Below are 18890 nucleotides of genomic sequence, written 5' to 3'. Positions count from 1 at the left end.
GGAGTCTCAGGATCTAGTCCCGCATCGGGCTCCCTGCTCAGCAAGAAGTCTGCTTCTCCTTCTAACCCTCCCCTCTCTCATGCTCTCTCTATCTCATTCTGTCTCTCAAATAAATAAATAAAATCTTGAAAAAAAAAAGAAAGAAAATAAGGTAACACCATAAAAACGTTAAAAGGGTCTTTAGAGAAAAAAAACACAACAAACCTCTGTTCCTATTTGACTCAGAACTGTGTAAGTCATGTGACAAACAATTCTTTAAATTTTTTCTATCATTATAGTTTTGTCATTTTTCTTCTCCAGTAGCATGACGTTTCTTCTTTTGCCTGTATTACTAACAATATATTCTACAGATTAAACAGCTAGCTTCTTTATTTCTGGCTCATTTCCAATCACTAGTGTAAAACGACAACTCAGACGGTAGGCAAACAGCTAAGTATTTTCACCCTGCTATGGACTGAAATGTACTCCCCACTCCTGAAATTCATGTGGTGAGGTCCTAAACCCCAAAATGATGGTGTTTAGAGGTGGGATCTTTGGGAGGTAATTAAATTATGAAAGTGGAGCCCTCATGATGGGCTAATACCCTTATATGAAGAGACGTGAGCGAGATCTCTTTCTCTCTCCGACGTGTAAGGAAATAGCAAAAAATGGGCCTCTGCAAGCCAGGAGGAGAGCTCTTAGCAGGAACCAAATTGGCCGACACCTTGATCTTTGACTTCCCAGCTTCTAGGGCTGTGAGAAAGAAATTTCTGTTGTTTAAGCCACCCAATCTACGGTGTTTTGTTACGGCAGCCTGAGCTGACTAATACACACCCACACTCTAAGACTCCTTCCATGCTATCCTTTCTCTTCTTTAACTCCATTACCGTATATCAAGTAGTACATGAGTACAGACATAGATTCATGCAACAAGCATTCACTGAGCAACCACTATGTGACTTACGCTAGGTCTGGCATTCAATACCCAAATTCTAGAGCCATGATACTAGGTAAGTACTCTGGTCATTAACCCTATGCTTTTGATATCAAGTGCTGAATCCTAATTTATTAGGAACTTGATTTCAAAAAGTCTTTGAGGCAACCTGTGCTTTTGTGACAATATTTTTCTGGAAAACAAGAGTCATTGAAGAATTGACCAAATTTTCTTGTAAGATCAGCTTAATAATTAAAGGTTGTGATTTGGAGACATCAAATGAATGATGAATGTTTGCAAAAAATATGCCATAAAGGTAAATATACTAAAACCAGAACCCTGAGTAGTAGCTAAAACAGAGTAAATTTATACTAAAAATTCTACAAAATGTACAGAATGTTCTAGGTGTATGATTACAAAAGGGCTCCATCTACTCTAAAATGTAAGTACACAACATAAAAGTACAACTCTACTGGACATTAAACGTGACCTAATGTAGTATATACACACACATATACACACGTCCCAGCGTGTAAGATCTAGAATTAAAGATTGCCATTTACAGAGGAGGGACAGAGGTGCAAAGAAGTGAGGGGAGCTGGCTAAAGACACAGAAAACTAGCAGCAAGGTGAGGCAGAAGCCCAAAGCTCAGTTCAGGGTTTTCTCCACATTTTGTACCCCCTTTTTGTAAATAGTAAATGAGTATACTGATGTATCAGTGGGTAAGGAGAGTGAAGAATTCTACGGAAATTGATACTAGGTTGGGGTGCCTGGGGGGCTCAGTCAGTGAAGCCTCTGACTCTTGGTTTTGGCTCACCAGGTCATGATCTCAGGGTCATGAGATAAGAGACTTGCGTTGGGCTCTGCGCTCAGCAGGGAGTCCGCTTGAGATTCTCTCTTTCTCTTTCCCTCTCCCTCTGCCCCTCCCCTGCTCTCGGACCTGCCTGTGCTCACTCAATCACTCCCAAATAAATAACTCAAAAAAAAAAAAAAGAAAGAAATTGATACTAGGTTACAACAAGCAAAGAGCTAATTGTGGACAGCACATTATTTTCAGGCTGATGGCACCCACTTAGAGTTTTGATATAGAATCCACTTGGAATAAAATTGCATTGAAGTGCTCTGATAGCACGGAACACACTTTCTTTAGCCAAGCTACTCAAATAAGCCTGGCTACTAAGTTTTCTTTGTAGCTTGTTGTCAAGCAACACTGGATATAAACAATAAGGTACAAGTTTTTTCTATAGGTGCTCGGACTTCTGAGGTATAGTTTTTCTGCTGTGAGTCACTGTAAGTTATGCATTTATACAAATAGCAATAGATTTCCATAAAGAACATTTATTAAGCTTCAAAACAGATTATCAAATGTAGGATTAAAATAACCAATAATTATAAGCTGAACACATACTTTGGTTTTTCAGCTACCAAGAATGATTGCAGATTTAAAAGTCAAAATTCATACATCACTGAGCCTCCTCACCTGAGTATTCTAGCTCATTGATCATTCTGGTTATTTCTCATATTATCATATAATTTCCTTTTGAATAATCTAAATCTACTCAGAGCAGAGACACTAAACAACTGATCTCAAGCAAAGGCAATGGAATTATTCCCAAAGTAAGCAATTAAGTTGCCTGTCTTCAAGTAGCTTTCTTGGAACGGAGAAGGGGAAGGAACTGAGGAATGGGTGGGGTGTAGGGGTTATAGGAGGAAGACGAAGGAAGAGATGGGAACCTCTGGGACGAAGTGAGATAATACACAGAAGAGTAAATGCTTTGCATAAAATTGGCAGAAAAGTTAAGATGACTTAAGATTAAGATTTTTTTTGCAGAGATCAAAAAATGTTAGAATGATGATGTATTTATACAGAATTACTGAACTGGCAGTGAACAGGAACAGGGTTTGAAGATATGTGGAATTTTTTTGGGGGGGAAACAAAAAATTAAAACCTAAGTAATAATTACTCATGGTTAAATAACTTAAAATGCTGAGCAGTGATCCCCTGTCTGACCCCTACCCACTCTTAGTCTTGTGTCCCTGAAAAAAGAACCTACAGCTTCCAAAAACAGACTATTTTGGCTCCTAATTCTTCCAGTGGTTATATCCACATGGAAATTGCTACTTGTTGATGTATTAATTTTAGATATTTTGATTCTGACCACCCTTCTTCCCTCCCCCCAGTTATACCCAATTCCCCTTCCTAATGTTATATTATTATTTTTAGTTTATCTACTGGTCTCTTAGATTTGTATACATGTCCTTACCTCCAGCAGGACTCCCCACACTATAAATTGCTTATTTAACTACCCTCCTGGACTCTGAGCTCCTAAGGCAGGAGGGAAGCAAGGAGGGGTGCAGAGCGGGAGAGAGTTTTGGGGAGGAAATGCCGAAGGAGCTGATACCTGAGCTTTATCTTGCAAGCAGAACAGGATGGGGGGACAGGAGGCAGGGGTGGGATGAGCAGAGGGCATTCCAGGAAGAAGAAGAGGCATGGCAAACACATAGAGGTGGAAAGAGCATGGTAGATGGGGAACCGGAAAAAGTTCAAGAAGGAAAAAAAGACGCAGGTGAGAAGGTGAGTGGTTCTTCATCGTCTGGAAGGACGTCGGCCTGCAGCAGAGAGAGGCCATCAGCAGGGACAGAGCTGGGGAAAGACAACAACAGGCACATGCCTTCTTGGCGGCGCTTTGGTCTCATTGCTGGCTATTGTCTTAAGAACACCTCTTCTTGCTCCTACGCAGGCTAGGTAACAGGTATCCCTCCCACCACAATGGCAGAGAACATCATTCTCAGCCTCGTTCTGAAGGGCTGAGTGGGACTAAATTAGGCAGATCATTATCTTTTCTTTGATTAAGATTCCAAATGAGAGAAAGAGGAATGGTGTTAAATGAAGTAAAATCTAAGTTTAAAAAAGTTAAATAATTCCATGATCTGAAATTACACAAAAAACACAATGTAGAAAACACTCTATCAGTGACTTTTTAATAATACTAGTGAATAATTATAACCCTCCAATAATTGTCTAAATAGATTAGCATTTATGCAATATATAGGAGAGATTTTAAGGTTTTTTTTTCATTTACTGTCACTCTTATGCTAACAAGAGTGATATCATTTTAATATAATAACAAAGTGCCTAATGCAGTCATCTTGAACATTAATTGATAAGTTTTGTAGGTAAGTCTCCAGTTAATTACCTGTCTTTTTTGTTTAATTTTGAGATTTGAGTCTGCTTCTATTTGTCTTGTCTGGCAGTGCCTACATCCATCTATGACCTTCATCTTGTTTAATTGAGGGAAAAAAAAATTTAGCAAAGCATTTCCTACCCTTGTACTTAATATATTCATATTTTCTGATTCATCTTTCCTTTTATAATTATATTTTTAAGGTCATATTAAGCCTGCAGAGATAGTGGAATATATGTCTCCATTCTAATGAACATTTTGTTCAAGTTAGCTAGCCTTTTTTTTCCTGCACTGGATCTTTTACTTATTCCTTCAAATTCATCTAAAGATTCTTCAATAGCTGTAGTTATTGGGAACCTTTTTTTTTTTTAAAGATTTTATTTATTTATTTGAGAGAGAGCCCGTGAGAGCACGAGCAGAGGGAGGGGCAAAGGGAGAAGCAGACTCCCCACTGCCCAAGAAACCTGCTGCGGAGGTGGATACAGAGCCAAAGGCAGACACTTAATCGACTGAGCCACCCAGGTCCCCCCCCCCCCGCCCTTTTTAAAGTAGGCTCCATGCCCAGTGTGGAGCCCAATGTGGGGCTTGAACTCACGACCCTGAGCTCAAGACCTGAGCTGAGATCAAGAGTCGGACGTTTAACCGACTGAGCCACCCAGGTGCCCCGTTACCGGGAACCTTTTAACAGCTTTCTTTATATTGTTTTGAGAACTTTTTAAATTTCCAAATGGAATTTTTATGAAAATTATTTATGCTCTACTTTATTCATACCATGTTTCATCTAAACATATTTCTAAGCCCACTAGATTTCTGCCTCTCTAATCTGAGGTGGTTGAAGAAACCAAACAGGTATAAAGACCTACCAAAGGCAAAACCGAAATAAAACAGACTAATTAATGGCCTTGCCAAGGACCAGAACCTGGGCCTGTGAGCTTCCAAAAGGAACTTGTTCCTACGTGTGCAACTTTCAGAGAGGCCACTGAAGGCATTTTCTTCCAATTAAGACACTGGCTCACCATTCTTTACATTTTATTTTCATATGAAGAGTGGGTGATTCTTCCTATTTTTAAATTCAGTTTCATTCATCCAACATTTACTGAGGATCTATGATGTACTATTAGGGTTTCACAGAAGGAAGGTGAATGTGCAAATTTTCTGCTTTCATTCTTTTTTTCATTAACCATTTAATACAGAACTAATACCAAGTAAAATCTCAGGAATGACCTTGCTCTTTGAAATAATATTTTGCTGTTCTTTAATCACACTGAGTTCCTAATTTCATAAGACAACAAAAAGCAGCCTTAATAAACACAGCACTCACTTGATTCTCCAGATAAAATGAAAAGTTATTTTCTAAAGAACTCAGTAACTAAAAATAGCTAAAATACCCTTACTCTCTCTTCCCTATTCAGGTCCGCATTACACTCTATCTGAAACCTACATAATTTCTTTTATATCCTCTTTATATTTTCACCCCCTTTGTGTCATCTTTCTTTTTTCAACAATGATTCTTTTTCTTTTTTCTTTTCTTTGACTAGGCAAACATAAAACTCAGAGAATTTATAACAATGTAATACAATGAATACTAATAATTGCAAACTAAATCTAGAGTAAAAGCACCTATATGACAAATGTCTGACATTGGCATAAAATGATTAGAAAACCGGTCAAGATTATAATGATCGATGAAAATGAAGGAATAACTCAAAAGTCCCAAACTATAAATTCCTGATCTATTTTTAGGCTGGTGGATCACGGTGGGGTAGTTCTTAGAGCTAGACCATCTGGGCTCAAATTTTAGCTCTGTCACTTAGTAGCTCTGTGAATCTGAGGAAGTTACTTCATTTCTCTACCCCTCTGTTTTCTCATCTGCTGAATGAGAATAATACACCTGAAAACTCGTAATGTTGCTATACAGTGCCAGACACCGTCAACTCTGATTGTTGTAATCGTTGAAACAGATTGTATGATTTTTTATCATTAATCTTTCTGCCTGCTATACTTCAAGACTAATTTGTAGGTTTTATATATTCCTTGACTTCTATCACCTGAAAACTCTGGTCCTGGTCTCACCAATTACATCTATCTACGTAAGGTTTCTCAAACCTGGCTCTAGAGAAATGATTCTTATTTTTGAAATCCTGGGTCACTGAGTGAAATGGGGGTCACAGATTTTTGGGGACAGTCTAATACAGATAGCCTCCCCAACTCCTAGACAATCCCTCCCTACTCTGTTATTTATCCTAACACCTTACCTGTTCTGTTAATTACATCTCCAGAAAGTGGGACTGCTTTTATCAGTGGATATTCATTGATCTCAAAAGGATAAATATATACATATATATGACAGGTGCAGAGACAATGGGCTAGAAAGCCTGCTTTCAGCTTCTTGGGAAACAAAAGGATATTTGCTATTTTTCCTTTTTCTATTAAAGCCCTGGCTTGACCTATTTTTCCCCCTCTATTCAAAGTTAAGCCTGGAAATAACACACTTTATTTTTTTAGTTAAAAAAAAAAGAATAGGAAAGGGCCTCATTTAGTAATGAAGGGAACATAACCTTTATTCAATGCAAAGGGCACTGGATTCTATATTCCTCCGTGCGCCAAATAGCCCTCTGTGCTTTAAAAACTAATTACAGGAGGGGAGTGTGACTTTTCAGTCTTTCTGGCTCCTGCCATGGTCTATGGTACCCTAACGTGCTACACTGAGGCTCTGTCAACTCTACCACACTGGAGCATCAATAAAGGGTGTTCTCTTCTACTTATCTTCACTTTCAATGGCTAATCAGGATAGAGAATGTGAAAGATTAAGAGCAAAGAATCACAAACAAAACAAAACAGACTGAAAAAGTTATTTTTCTATTGTTCAAGTAAATATAATTTGTTTTCCAAACTATGTCTACATGCAGAAGCATGGACGAATCTCTTGGGCATAATGTTCAACAAAATAAACCTGATACTATGATTAAACTTATATAAAATTTGGGGACATTCAAATCTGATCTATGGTGATTCAAGTCAGAATAGTGGTTACCTTGAGGGTAGGCTGTCCGGGTGCTAGGAGAGTTCTCTATTTTGATCTGGGAGGTGATTTCATGGGTATAATCGTATATAACATTTCACTGAGTTATATACCTAAGGTTACACTTGACCTCATGTATGTTGTAATTCACCAAAAACTTTTTAAAATGTGTGTATAAGTTGTTTTGCCTTCAGATTTAAGATGGAAGGTGATATGACTCAGTGAGCAAAGCAAGAATAAGAAAGCTAGGGACCTAATGTAGCTTTTCTGTATCAGAAGCACGAGGTGGTACACAGACATGCAGCTCTGTGGACTAGCATTCTCTTTTCTGGAATAGGGATAGAAGCCCATCCCTTTAAGCTACTGGAGATACTAATAAAACCAACTGAAAATCTCTTTGCAAGCATGGAAGACAACTAAGAAGTTGCATAATAATAAGCTGAGGAAACAGGAAGATTTACATTCATTTAAAGTAACCTGAAAAGTTGGGAAAAATAATTTATCCTCTAGAAATTGCTTCTAATAAAACTATTCAGGTTATAGATATGATTAAATGTATACACTTAAAGAGAAAAGCAGAACAGAATATCCAAGAAGTGTAGGAACAATTTAAAAAGGTGTAATATATGGACAATGGGAATACCAGAAGGAGAAGAAAGAGAAAAAGGAACAGGAGAAATATTTGAAGAAATAATGACTGTGAATTTCCCAAAACCAATGACAGACATCAAATCACAGATCTAGGAAGCTCAGAGAATACCAAGCACGAAGTGTGCCATCGCGTGCGTGTGTGCGCACACACACACACACAAACACACACACCTACACCTAGGCATATAATATTCAAATGGCACAAAATAAAAAAGAACAAAATCTTGAAAGAAGTCTGAGGCAAAAAATTACCTTACCTACTGAAGAACAAAGATAAAAGTTACATTAGACTTCTCTTCAAAAACCAGGGAAGCAAGAATAATGGAGTGAAATATTTAAAGTGTTAAAAGAAAACAATCACCAACCTAGAATTTGGTACCCTACACAATTATTTTTCAAAAGGAGAAATAAAGTCTTCTTCTGGCAAATAAAAACTGAGGGAATTTGGGAGCTCCCCACTACTTGCTAGCTGGGATGCTGCCCAATTACCAATCACTTAATAAAGCCAAATAAAAAAATGTAGGGAATTTGTCCCTAGAGGACCTGCCTTACAAAGATGTTAAAAGAAGTTCTTTAGGGCAAAGGAAAATTATTTAGTTCAGAAATTTGGATCTACGGTAGGTAAGGAAGAGCATTAGAGGAGGAATAATAAAATCTTTTATTTCTCTTACTCCTAATTGATCAGATAACAATTTGTTCAAAAGAACAATGGCCACATTATACACAGTGATTACAGCTTATGGATAAATGAAATACATGAATGACAGCAATGTTATAAGAGATGGAAGGGGGGAATTAGGAATACTTTATTATAAGGTACTTGCATTACCTGTTTCAGTGGTCTGGTGTTAACTAGACTTGAATTAGTTATAAATGTGTATTGAAAATTCTAGGGAAACCACTAAAAAAGGTAAAAGAAAAGTATAATTTATATGCTAAGAGAGAGGAGAAAATGGAATCATATAAAATATTCAATTAAGATCAGAAAGCAGAAAAGCATGACCCATAGAAGAAAAAATACAGTAAGCTGGACTTCATTAAAATGTAAAACATCTGTTCCACAAAAGAAGCTGTGAAAAGAATGAAAACATAAGGCACAGACTGGGAAAAAAATCTTTGCAAAACACTTATCAGATAAAGGACAGTATCCAAAACATACAAAGAGCTCTTAAAACTCAACAATAAGAAAACACAATCCAATTAAAAAATAAGCAGTATCTCAACAAAAATATATATACAAATATCAAATAAGCATATGAAAAGATGATGTTCAACATCATATGCCATTAGGGAAATACAAGTGAAAACAATGAGATTATCACTACACACCTGTTAGAATGTACCAACTCCAACACATTAGCACCAAATATTAGCATTAGCACCAAACATTAGCACCTCTAGAGGGGATGTGGAGCAAAAGGAACTCTCATTCATTGCTGGCGGGAATGCAAAATAGAACCACTTTGGAAAACAGTGACAATTTCTTACAAAATGACACATACTCTTACTACACGATCGAGCAATTGCATTCTGTAGTATTTACCCAAAAGAATGAAAAACTTACATCCACACAAAAACCTGTATGTAAGTGTTTATAGCACCTTTATTTATAATTGCCAGAACCTGGAAGCAATCAAAATGTCCTTCAAGTGGTGAATGGATAAACAAACAAACTATAGTACACCCATACAATGGAATATTACTCACGGATTAAAAAAAACGTATCAGGCCACCCAAAAAGACATGGAGGAATCCTAAGTGCATATTTTTAAGGACAAGAAGCCAATCTGAAAAGGCTACACATGATTCCAACTCTATGATATTCTGGAAAAGGCAAAACTATGGAGATGGTAAAAAAAATCAGCAGTTGGCAGGGCTTTGGGGAAAGGAAGGCAGGGATGAATATGGGGAACACAGAAGAGTTTTAGGGCAATGCAACTATAATTCTGAATGATACTGAGATGATACATCCATTTTATATTTGTCAAGACCCAAGGAATTTACAACACCAAGAGTAAACCCTAATGTATATTATAGACTTCAGTTGATAATAATGTATCAATAATAGCTTATCAAGTATAACATATGTACCACACTTAATGCAAGATGTTAAAAACAGAGGAAACTGAAGGTGGTAGGTAAGGGTATATAATGGGAACTATACTTTTGCTCAATACTTTCTGTAAACTAAAACAGCTCCCCCCAAAAATAGTCTATTTTATATATATATATATATATATATAGTTAAATTACAGGTGAATTTTTGAGTCTCACGATTTTGATATGATTTTAAATGGTAACAAATTTTCATAATAAAAGGTTGGTAAAAATGAGGCACTATCATTCATGTATGAATACAGGTAACTTTGTGAGCAGTAAACACCTATTTATCTACAGTTGCAACCCACATTCTGAGAAAAAGATGAGCCCACAGTTCTATGATGAGTTAAAAGTAAAATATTGGCCATTACTTCCTTTATTCCTTTTCTGGTCTTTGCTTTTTTAAAGTGCTCTGATTTTATTTTTACTATTTATTCATTCACCTGAATATGCAAAAAACAGTAAGACTAAACCTAATTTTAATGTGACAAAGTATTACTTCATTTTTTCCTACTTTACACAGCTCTACAGTGACAGAGGTGGAAATATTTCACTGTGGCATGCCATGTGAAAATGAGTACCTTCATTGAATGAGGCCACAGTGTCATGGCTACATAAAAAACTTAAATTGTACAAAAGTAAATGTTGAGTGATAAAGCTGAGACCTGACATTTCTCAAAATAAGTAGGAAACAATCAGAGATAATACAATGTATATGAACAAACATGAGAAGCTCACTTATATTTCCAGAAAGTTCAACTAACAGTTCTAGGAGATGAAGAGCATGCAAAGAACAATTTTAAAAGACTCTGTATGGGCAAGAACCTTAAGTCATTAATTGTCATCTTTCCAAGGTATGGCACATAACAAGGTCAATACAGCTTTGCTGAATAAATAAATGCATTAATGAGTAAATTGCATGCTTCCCCTTAGAGGGAAAAATGACCTACAAATTAAAAGATATTTTAACTTGATTTAACAATTCTCCAAATCTGATATACACCAATCCCTTCTAGAATTTTGAGTACAAAGCGTATTTACGTGGGGAATGACGTGTGTTAAGATAGAAACAGACTTTACTAAGTTCAGTTCATTGCTGCTTAATATTTAGAATTGCCCCAAATTTCATGTAAGGAAGAGTTAGCTAAACAGATGTTTTTACTCCCAGTGTTTAATACAACATAGAAAATAAATCTGTTACCTTATGAAATCTTCTTCCTCTTCTCTCTTTGGCCTCAGCTGTTTGGGTTGAGCCATGTTAATCCAGTTGGGTAGAGATTTCAGGAGTCTGCTGATATCATCATCTTTTGCCCAAGATGCACTGATGACAAGTTTCTCTTCTGACTGGACAATGCCCCTGAACACAATCAGTGGAAAAGAGACACTTCAGCACATTGCCTGGTATCCAGTTAGCATTTTTCATCTACCTTTGCTGCAGGAAAAAAAAAATACCACAGCCATCTCTCTTATTAACATAATCTATTATTTGAGTTGGAGTCCTGACATCCATTAGCAGGTCACATTACTGGGAAACCATTTCTAGATTTTGTTCTTAGTCTCTTCACTGCTGAGTAATTGTGAAAGGTCCATAATAATACTAATTTGTCACCCTTATCATAGTTAATCCCTTAGGATAAATAAAAACATATGGTAGGTTTTGGGGGGATCTTTCAAGAAAGATGTTGAACAAATAACAATGTTATGAAATAATAATATAAATGGTACTGGAAAGGTGATGAAGTGTTACAAAAGGTTGTTCTCTGACTTCTTAGTTTAAAAAATACCAATTAGTTCTACTTGAAGGTACTTTCTGAACGACGCACACCCCTCTATTCAAAGTAAATCTACCATCATAGAGAAACCTTCTGCCCCAGATGTCAGGCAGAAAAAGTCTTTGATTATTGCTCTCTCCAGTGGGCTTTGACTGGTGACCTAGAGTGACAGGCTTCAAGTTCTTTAATAGGGCCCATCGGTTAGCTATCAACACTGCACTTACCAGAAAGTACCTGTAAATTCATCTTAAACATTCAATTTCAACCTAATTAAAAAGCTTCTCCTTCTGTTCAACATTTCTGTCACTGTAACGAATTTCAATGGTCTAAAAATCATCAGCAACTCTAGGTGACAGGAATGACATTTATTTATGAAGGGAGTGCTACTTAGCTGGCTACCCCCTCTTAAGTTGACCCAGACTCCACGAGGTTTCCCCCTGTCACACGCAGGAATTTATGTTGGTGTAAGAATCCTAACTAGGGGACATTATGCACATCTTAACATACAACATATATATGGTGGGTAATCATGATAAAAGCTCCTTAACCAACACACAATTTAATGTCTGTCAACAAAAGAAGCTGAAGCCTAAAAACTTTGATTCATGACAACCTGACTCGAGGTAATAGGATTTCAGGTTGTAGGGAGCAGTATCGCTCTGGTTCTCTGAAAATAAGCTAGAATTACTAAGAGAATGATAGCTGATTTTTAGCATTCTTCTAACTCACGATAAGCAAAAGTTTTCTAACAGTAACTATGGTCAGCAATACAGAAATTAGACTTCAGAACTTTTCTTCGGGCCTCTCAAATTACTCTCCCTGTACCTTCTAGTCTCTTCTTTTCTCTTGTTGTTTTCTTGCATCTTTTCTGCGCTATGTATGGGTTAGTCCCACAATCTGACTTTTACCCATACATATGTGGGGTGCTGGGGACCATCTCACATTCCTGACGTTGTTTGCCGGGTGGGCCGCCAATGTTCTTTGGCCTTCCTTCTACCTGCCTCTGCTCAACTCCCCTCTGAGGAACTTCCCGTTCCCTCAATGCTATTTTTTAAACCTTCACCTTTTATCTCCTCATTGCTTACCCCCTACATTCTTTATCTGACACAGAAGGGAGGCTTCTTAATTATATGCTTTCAAACATTCCACCTCTATCCCCCACAGAAATATCTTCAAATCAGTCTCATCCTCATTCACTGCCAGTTAATCTCTCTACCAAGGCTCTTAGGGATCCTCCCTACTGCCCCCCAAGTCCCCTTTCCATACCTAGTATCTCTCTCAATGGATCACCCAACCCATTATTTTTTTTTTTTTTAAAGAATGAATCAATCTCTTCCTCGATCCAACATTTCTCTCCAGTGAAGCTCCTCCCTACCCTTCACAGACCCTGTTGCTCAGTGAGTGGCCTTCAACGACTTCTCTTTCTCACCTCTCATTTTATCAATTTATGACTCTCTCTCCGGGATCTACTCTAGGATTTAAGCCATCTATTGCTTTTTTGAAATGTTTTCAATTACTGTATTTTTCCTTTCTAGTTTCTCTTCAGCTCTTCTAGAAATCCACTGGCTTCCCTCCTCCAAAATGACCTGCCCTTGAATTATGGATTCTATTCTTTACCATTTTGAATATTTTAAAAGCAGCAATTTTAAAGTTCCTCTCATGTGGCTTTACATTTTTTGGTAGTTCGTTGGATGTCAAATGTCCTGTTAGTTGCATTTTCCTTCTTTTTTCATGATGATGAGTTTTCTCATGTATCTGCTACTGGTCTGCAAGCTCCACCTCAGTGGGATTTGTCCTCTATGGGAATCCCACATTTGCCCTGAGTTTTAGAGATGCTACTATTAGGTGGTTTGCATTCCCCCTCTTCTGGATCCTATAGGTTTCACTAGTTAGAAGTAAGGTTTTAAGTTTTTTTTTTTTTCTTTCCTTTTTTTGGCTTAAAACATTCTCTCCCAACAGGGAAAGTGCAAATGGAGGTCCTCACTTGTACCCGTGTGGGGTTCTGATTTCTTCTAGAGGCCACTTTTCTACTCTCCAAATTGGGTGGCTCATTCCCAAGTCTAGAGTTTTCCTGGTTGCAGTCATAGGTGGCAAAGTCCCTTGCATAACTTCTGCAGGGGATAAAACTCCCTCCCATGCAGGTGTTCAAATGCCAGCCCCTACTTGGGTCTGAACTCGGCTATGATCTGAATGTCTGTGTCTGTCCAAAACTCACATGTTGGAATCCTACTATCAATGTTATAGTGTTAGGAAGTGGGGCCTTTAGGAAGTGATTAGGTCACAGGAGTAGAGCCTTTATGAGTGGGATCAGTGCCCTTATAAAGAAATCCCACAGAGCTCCCTAGCTCCTTTCACCCTGTGATAAAGCAATGAGAAGTCTCCGACCTGGAAGAGGGCCTCACCTTACCCTTCTGGCAGCCTAATCTTGAACTTCCACCCTCCAGAACTGTGAGAAATAAATTTCTGTTGTTTAGAAGCCATCCTATCTGTGCCATTTTGTTACAGCAGCCCAAACAGACAAAGACAATTGCCATATGAAGTCCTGAACTTTTGTGGGCCACTCAGCATCACTATTTGCTTACTGCTATGGCACGCAGATCCTATATGCTATCTTCTTTCATTTGAGGCATCTGGAGAATTGCTTTTCTTCCTTTTGAAATTGGCTGAATATTTAAAATTTTTTTAAGATATATATAAAGATTTTATTTGAGAGAGAGAGCGAGAGCACGAGAGAGAGCATGAGCAGGGGAAGGGGCAGAGGGAGAGGGAGAGGGAGAAGCAGACTTCCCACTGAGCAGGGAGCCTGATATGGGGCTCGATCCCAGGACCCCGAGACTATGACCTGAGCCAAAGGCAGATGCTTAACTGACTGAGCCACCCAGGTGCCCCTAAAGTTACATATTTTTAACTGGACTTTGTATGTGTTAGGAGTAGGAGAAGGGTTTCCTAAATCTATCAATTCCACACTTTTGACTGAAGTCAAAATTCAGTCTTAAATCAATTGCAATCAGGGTTCTAGAACCACCATTCCTGTGAAACTGTTCCACTGACCCATGGGTGTATTTTATTCTTCACATTCTTTGAGTATTCTAAAGCACCTGATACTTTTGATTATTCCCTTCCTGAAATATTACTCCTTGGGTTTCCACATTATCAACTTTTTCTGGTTCTACTCCTGCTACCCTAACGTCTTTCTTAGAAAAATTGATGGCTCTCGTGATGGGTATTAAAGAGGGCACGTTCTGCGTGGAGCACTGGGTGTTATGCACAAACAATGAATCATGGAAAACTATATCAAAAAATAATGATGTAATATATGGTGATTAACATAACAATAAAAAAATTTAAAGACAAAAAAAAGAAAGAAAAATTGATGGCTCATTTCCTCTGTCCACTCTCTTAATATTGGTGTTCCACTCCGCATTTCTCACTTGGGCAATTTCATCTTCTTGCCAGACATGACTAACCTATATTCTGATAACTCCTAAATTAATATCTTCATCGCTGTCCTTTCTTCTGAGTCTTGGACCTGCATATCCAAAGGCTTCCTGAAGATTTCTACTTGAAAGTCCTACCAGCATTTCAAATTAAAATGAATCAAAGGAACTCATTCATTATACACCTTTCCCTCTCTGACTAAACATCTAGTATTCCCTGTTTTGGTCAACAGTCCAACCATCCATCCTGTTACTCAAGTCACGAACTAAGAGTCATCCTGTTCACCCACAGTCACAACATCCTGCCAATTCGACCTCTTCAGTATCTTACAAATCTGTCATTTTCCTGTTTAGGTCCACTGCCATTAACCTTGTCACTTGAATTTGGCAGTTAACTGGGCATCTTGCTTGGAACTTCTAGACCATCAGTCCAACTTAACACTAGCTGGAAGAGTTATTTTCCTAAAACTGTTCAAATACAGTCATGTTGTTCTCCTTAGAACTCCACTGATTCCTAATTCTAAGACCAAGTCCAAACTTAAGAGTATGAATGAACATCCATGTTTTCAGGTAGCTTTCCTCCTCTATGTTCACTATTCCCCAGCACCCCACCTGTGTTGGCTAAACATCCTATACATAATGAGTATTCTAGAGTTTTTTTCAATGGGGGAGGGGTAATATTTCCTACTTCTGTGTATTATCTCTGCCTGTAAAGCCTTTTCCTCATCTCCTTGTTTGATTCTACTGATTAAGCTTTACTTCGATTCCTCCCTTAGGACAGCTGAGTCTTCTTCTGTGCCTCATCACCTTTATGTCAGAGATTTCAAACCTTGACCGCACGCTGGGATAACATGGGGAGCTTTTATTTTTATTTTTATTTTTTTAAAGATTTTATTTATTTATTTGACAGAGAGAGACACAATGAGAGAGGGAACACAAGCAGGGGGAATGGGAGAGGGAGAAATAGGCTTCCCGCGGAGCGGGGAGCCCAACGTGGGGCTCGATCCCAGGACCCCGGGATCACGACCTGAGCCGAAGGCAGACACTTAATGACTGAGCCACCTAGGCGCCCCAACATGGGGAGCTTTTAAAAAAAACCAGACACCAAGTCCACAACCAAGCCCAAGTAAATCAATCTCTGGGGGTGGAACCCAGGCATTAGAATTTTTACAAGTTTCCCAGGTGATTCCACTGTGCATTCAAAGGTGAGAACCAACACCTTACACACACTTCTACTATCACTGGTCCTACGGGCACTTGTTTGCAAGTTGGGATCCCATAGTGGATGATGAGTTCCTTGAGGGTAGAGTGAATTTCTCTTTGGTTTTTGTGTCCCCAGTTTCTAGTACAATACCTGGTATTTGGAATATATATAAGAACTGAACTGAAGCTAAAAATAAGCTCTCTTCAGTTTTAGGAGTCTAGGTAATTTATTAAACTAAAACCATCTTTGTGGTTTTCCTTTACTTCTCTGTACGAAATGACTTAGGTGAGATAATCAAGTCATTTGATATTTTAATCAACTTAGAGATCACTCTGCCAGGCTCTCACCATACCTCTCTGAATTTAATACAAATCAGACTCGGGATTATAGGTGTGACTCCCTCTGAAAAAAATTCAACATAAAAAAAGTCCTGATTCACAAAACAAATAAATTACAGAGTGATTATTGACATGCTTTCCCCCCTTTTACTCCGCTTGTTTCTCAGTGGCATATTTTTGCAAAGTCTCCTCAAAGTCTTACTTTCTCTGCGAAGAATTCGTTGACTATGTCAGCTTACAATAATCTCTCCCTTTGAAAAGCAAATGAACAAAACCCCTCCTTTACACTCATCACCTAGACTTCAAAATTAGAACTTTGTCCTATATACTGGGTTGGGAAAACTATCATCAATGGGTCAAATCTGCCCCATCAACTGAGTTGGTATGTCCTGTAAGCTATGAATAGGGTTGACATTTTAAGATGCTTTTTATTTTTTAAATTAAATTTATTTTATTTTTTTAATATTTTATTTATTTGAGAGAGAGACACAGCGAGAGAGGGAACACAAGCAGGGAGAGTGGGAGAGGGAGAAGCAGGCTTCCCGCAGAGCAGGGAGCCCGATGTGGGGCTTGATCCCAGGACCCTGGGATCATGACCTGAGCCAGAGGCAGACGCTTAACGACTGAGCCACCCAGGCACCCCTAAAGATGCTTTTTAAAAAAAAGATCAAAAGGAGAATATTTTGTGAGATGTGGAAGTTATATAAAATTTAAATTTTAGCATCCATATCTAGAAAGAACTTTGGCTGGGTGGTTCAGTTGCTCTTAGACCCATAATGCGGTGAAATTCTACTCCGCAGAGTTAGAACCTGACTTAGGTTTTCCAGCATGTATATCTTTGAGCCCATGGATGCTGCCCTAGGGTTCAGGAAGTAGTTTGGGTGTATAGATGTGAGATGGTACTGTACATTTTGGGGATCTAGAATTTTTTTCATTTTGGCACTAGCTGAAATGAAAAAAAAATAGCTTAGTGAAATACTACCTTAAAGTACCCACATTGTTCACTTACATATATTTTTTAAAGACTGGCTTAATTCAGTAATCAATATTTTATTACTGCCTTCACTAATATTCATAGATCCTATTTTATTAAAAAAACAGAAATCAAAACGACCTAACATGCTACCTATGTACTGCCTTCAACAATAAATTATTAATTCATTCTGGAATGAAGATCAATCCCAAATGTCATTCTAAGTATTCTAATTTGAAATATTGGCATTGATCAGCGACATAGAATTACCGTAAAGGGAAGTTTTCATTCAAATGGCAAAATCTCCATCCTCACCAACTGCATTTATTAGTTTATCATTTTGTGATAAGCTGGATTGTGGGGGCTACAAAATTCTAGGACATACCCAAATAGCCTCAAAAAAGAAGAGCTAAATTTCCAACAATTATTCCACAAGAGGAGTAGGGTTAATCACCACTCCCAGAACCATAATCTACTGATTAATTCACAGCTCAAGGGGCCACAGACAGAACCATCTGTGTAACTATTTGTACCTGTTCCCAGGAGGAAGAGGAAAATAGGTATACCTCTTGGAACAGGTGATAAGCCTGCCATGAGAAGGGTCTACCCTCTAGACACAGTTGAGTGAATTTCATTAAGAAAACATCTGTTGGTGTTGACTGGCTCTGACATGCATTGCTTCTTCTCTGGAGCAGTTGGGAAGTGCAAGTGTGCCTGGTCCCTGGACACAGCTGGGGTGAGGAGTCTTTCATTAAGTAAACAACCTGGGGCAGGTGGGGCTAATTGGATTCAACTGTTTGGTGACAGCCAGGGCATGATGTTTACGTTCCCAGGCTGAATCTTTCAGATACTTCAAAAACTAGGAGCCAAGCTAGACAGATGAACCCCGGACACGGACGGTTCAAATTAAGCTGCTGTAGCGGGCTTTCAACTGTGAATGACTGGACCTACATACAGCAGGCCGAAATGTAGCGCTATGTCCACTAACACAGTGATAATGACATTGGGTAAGAGGTAGTACTAGGCCGCTAATTGAAACAAAACAAACACAAAAAGAAAACCCAAAAATCCCTTAAGATAAGATGGAGCAGAATAAGTAGGAAAAGAGCAGAGAAACATTAGGCTATTTTTATATCACCCTCAAGGCTGGTCAGAGAGCTTGATGACGGTATGGATTTCTACCTAAGAACCACAACTTCAGAAACATCTGATGACTCTGGAGATGGTGCATGGGAAACAGAAACAATTCAAGAGGACCTGTGGAAAAGGATTTGAAACTTGAGAGTTTACAAAA

The 18890-nt window shown here is 38.2% G+C and overlaps 1 protein-coding gene across 2 annotated transcripts in view; it reads right to left on the bottom strand.

Annotated features, from left to right (window-relative positions):
* EXOC4 (exocyst complex component 4) overlaps positions 1–18890 on the bottom strand; it is a 721833-nt gene that overhangs the window by 117808 nt on the left and 585135 nt on the right. For both annotated transcript variants that reach the window (XM_028106413.2, XM_028106414.2), the window contains exon 13: positions 11074–11229. In XM_028106413.2, coding sequence (XP_027962214.1) covers positions 11074–11229 — 156 coding nt within the window. The remainder of the gene's footprint in view (positions 1–11073; positions 11230–18890) is intronic.

This window comes from Eumetopias jubatus, unplaced genomic scaffold (genome assembly GCF_037043125.1).
Source record: "Eumetopias jubatus isolate StellerSeaLion01/CBP00866 unplaced genomic scaffold, mEumJub1_p1.0 scaffold_14, whole genome shotgun sequence".
Taxonomy (NCBI): domain Eukaryota; kingdom Metazoa; phylum Chordata; class Mammalia; order Carnivora; family Otariidae; genus Eumetopias; species Eumetopias jubatus.
This window is presented reverse-complemented; position numbering and strand designations above follow the sequence as displayed.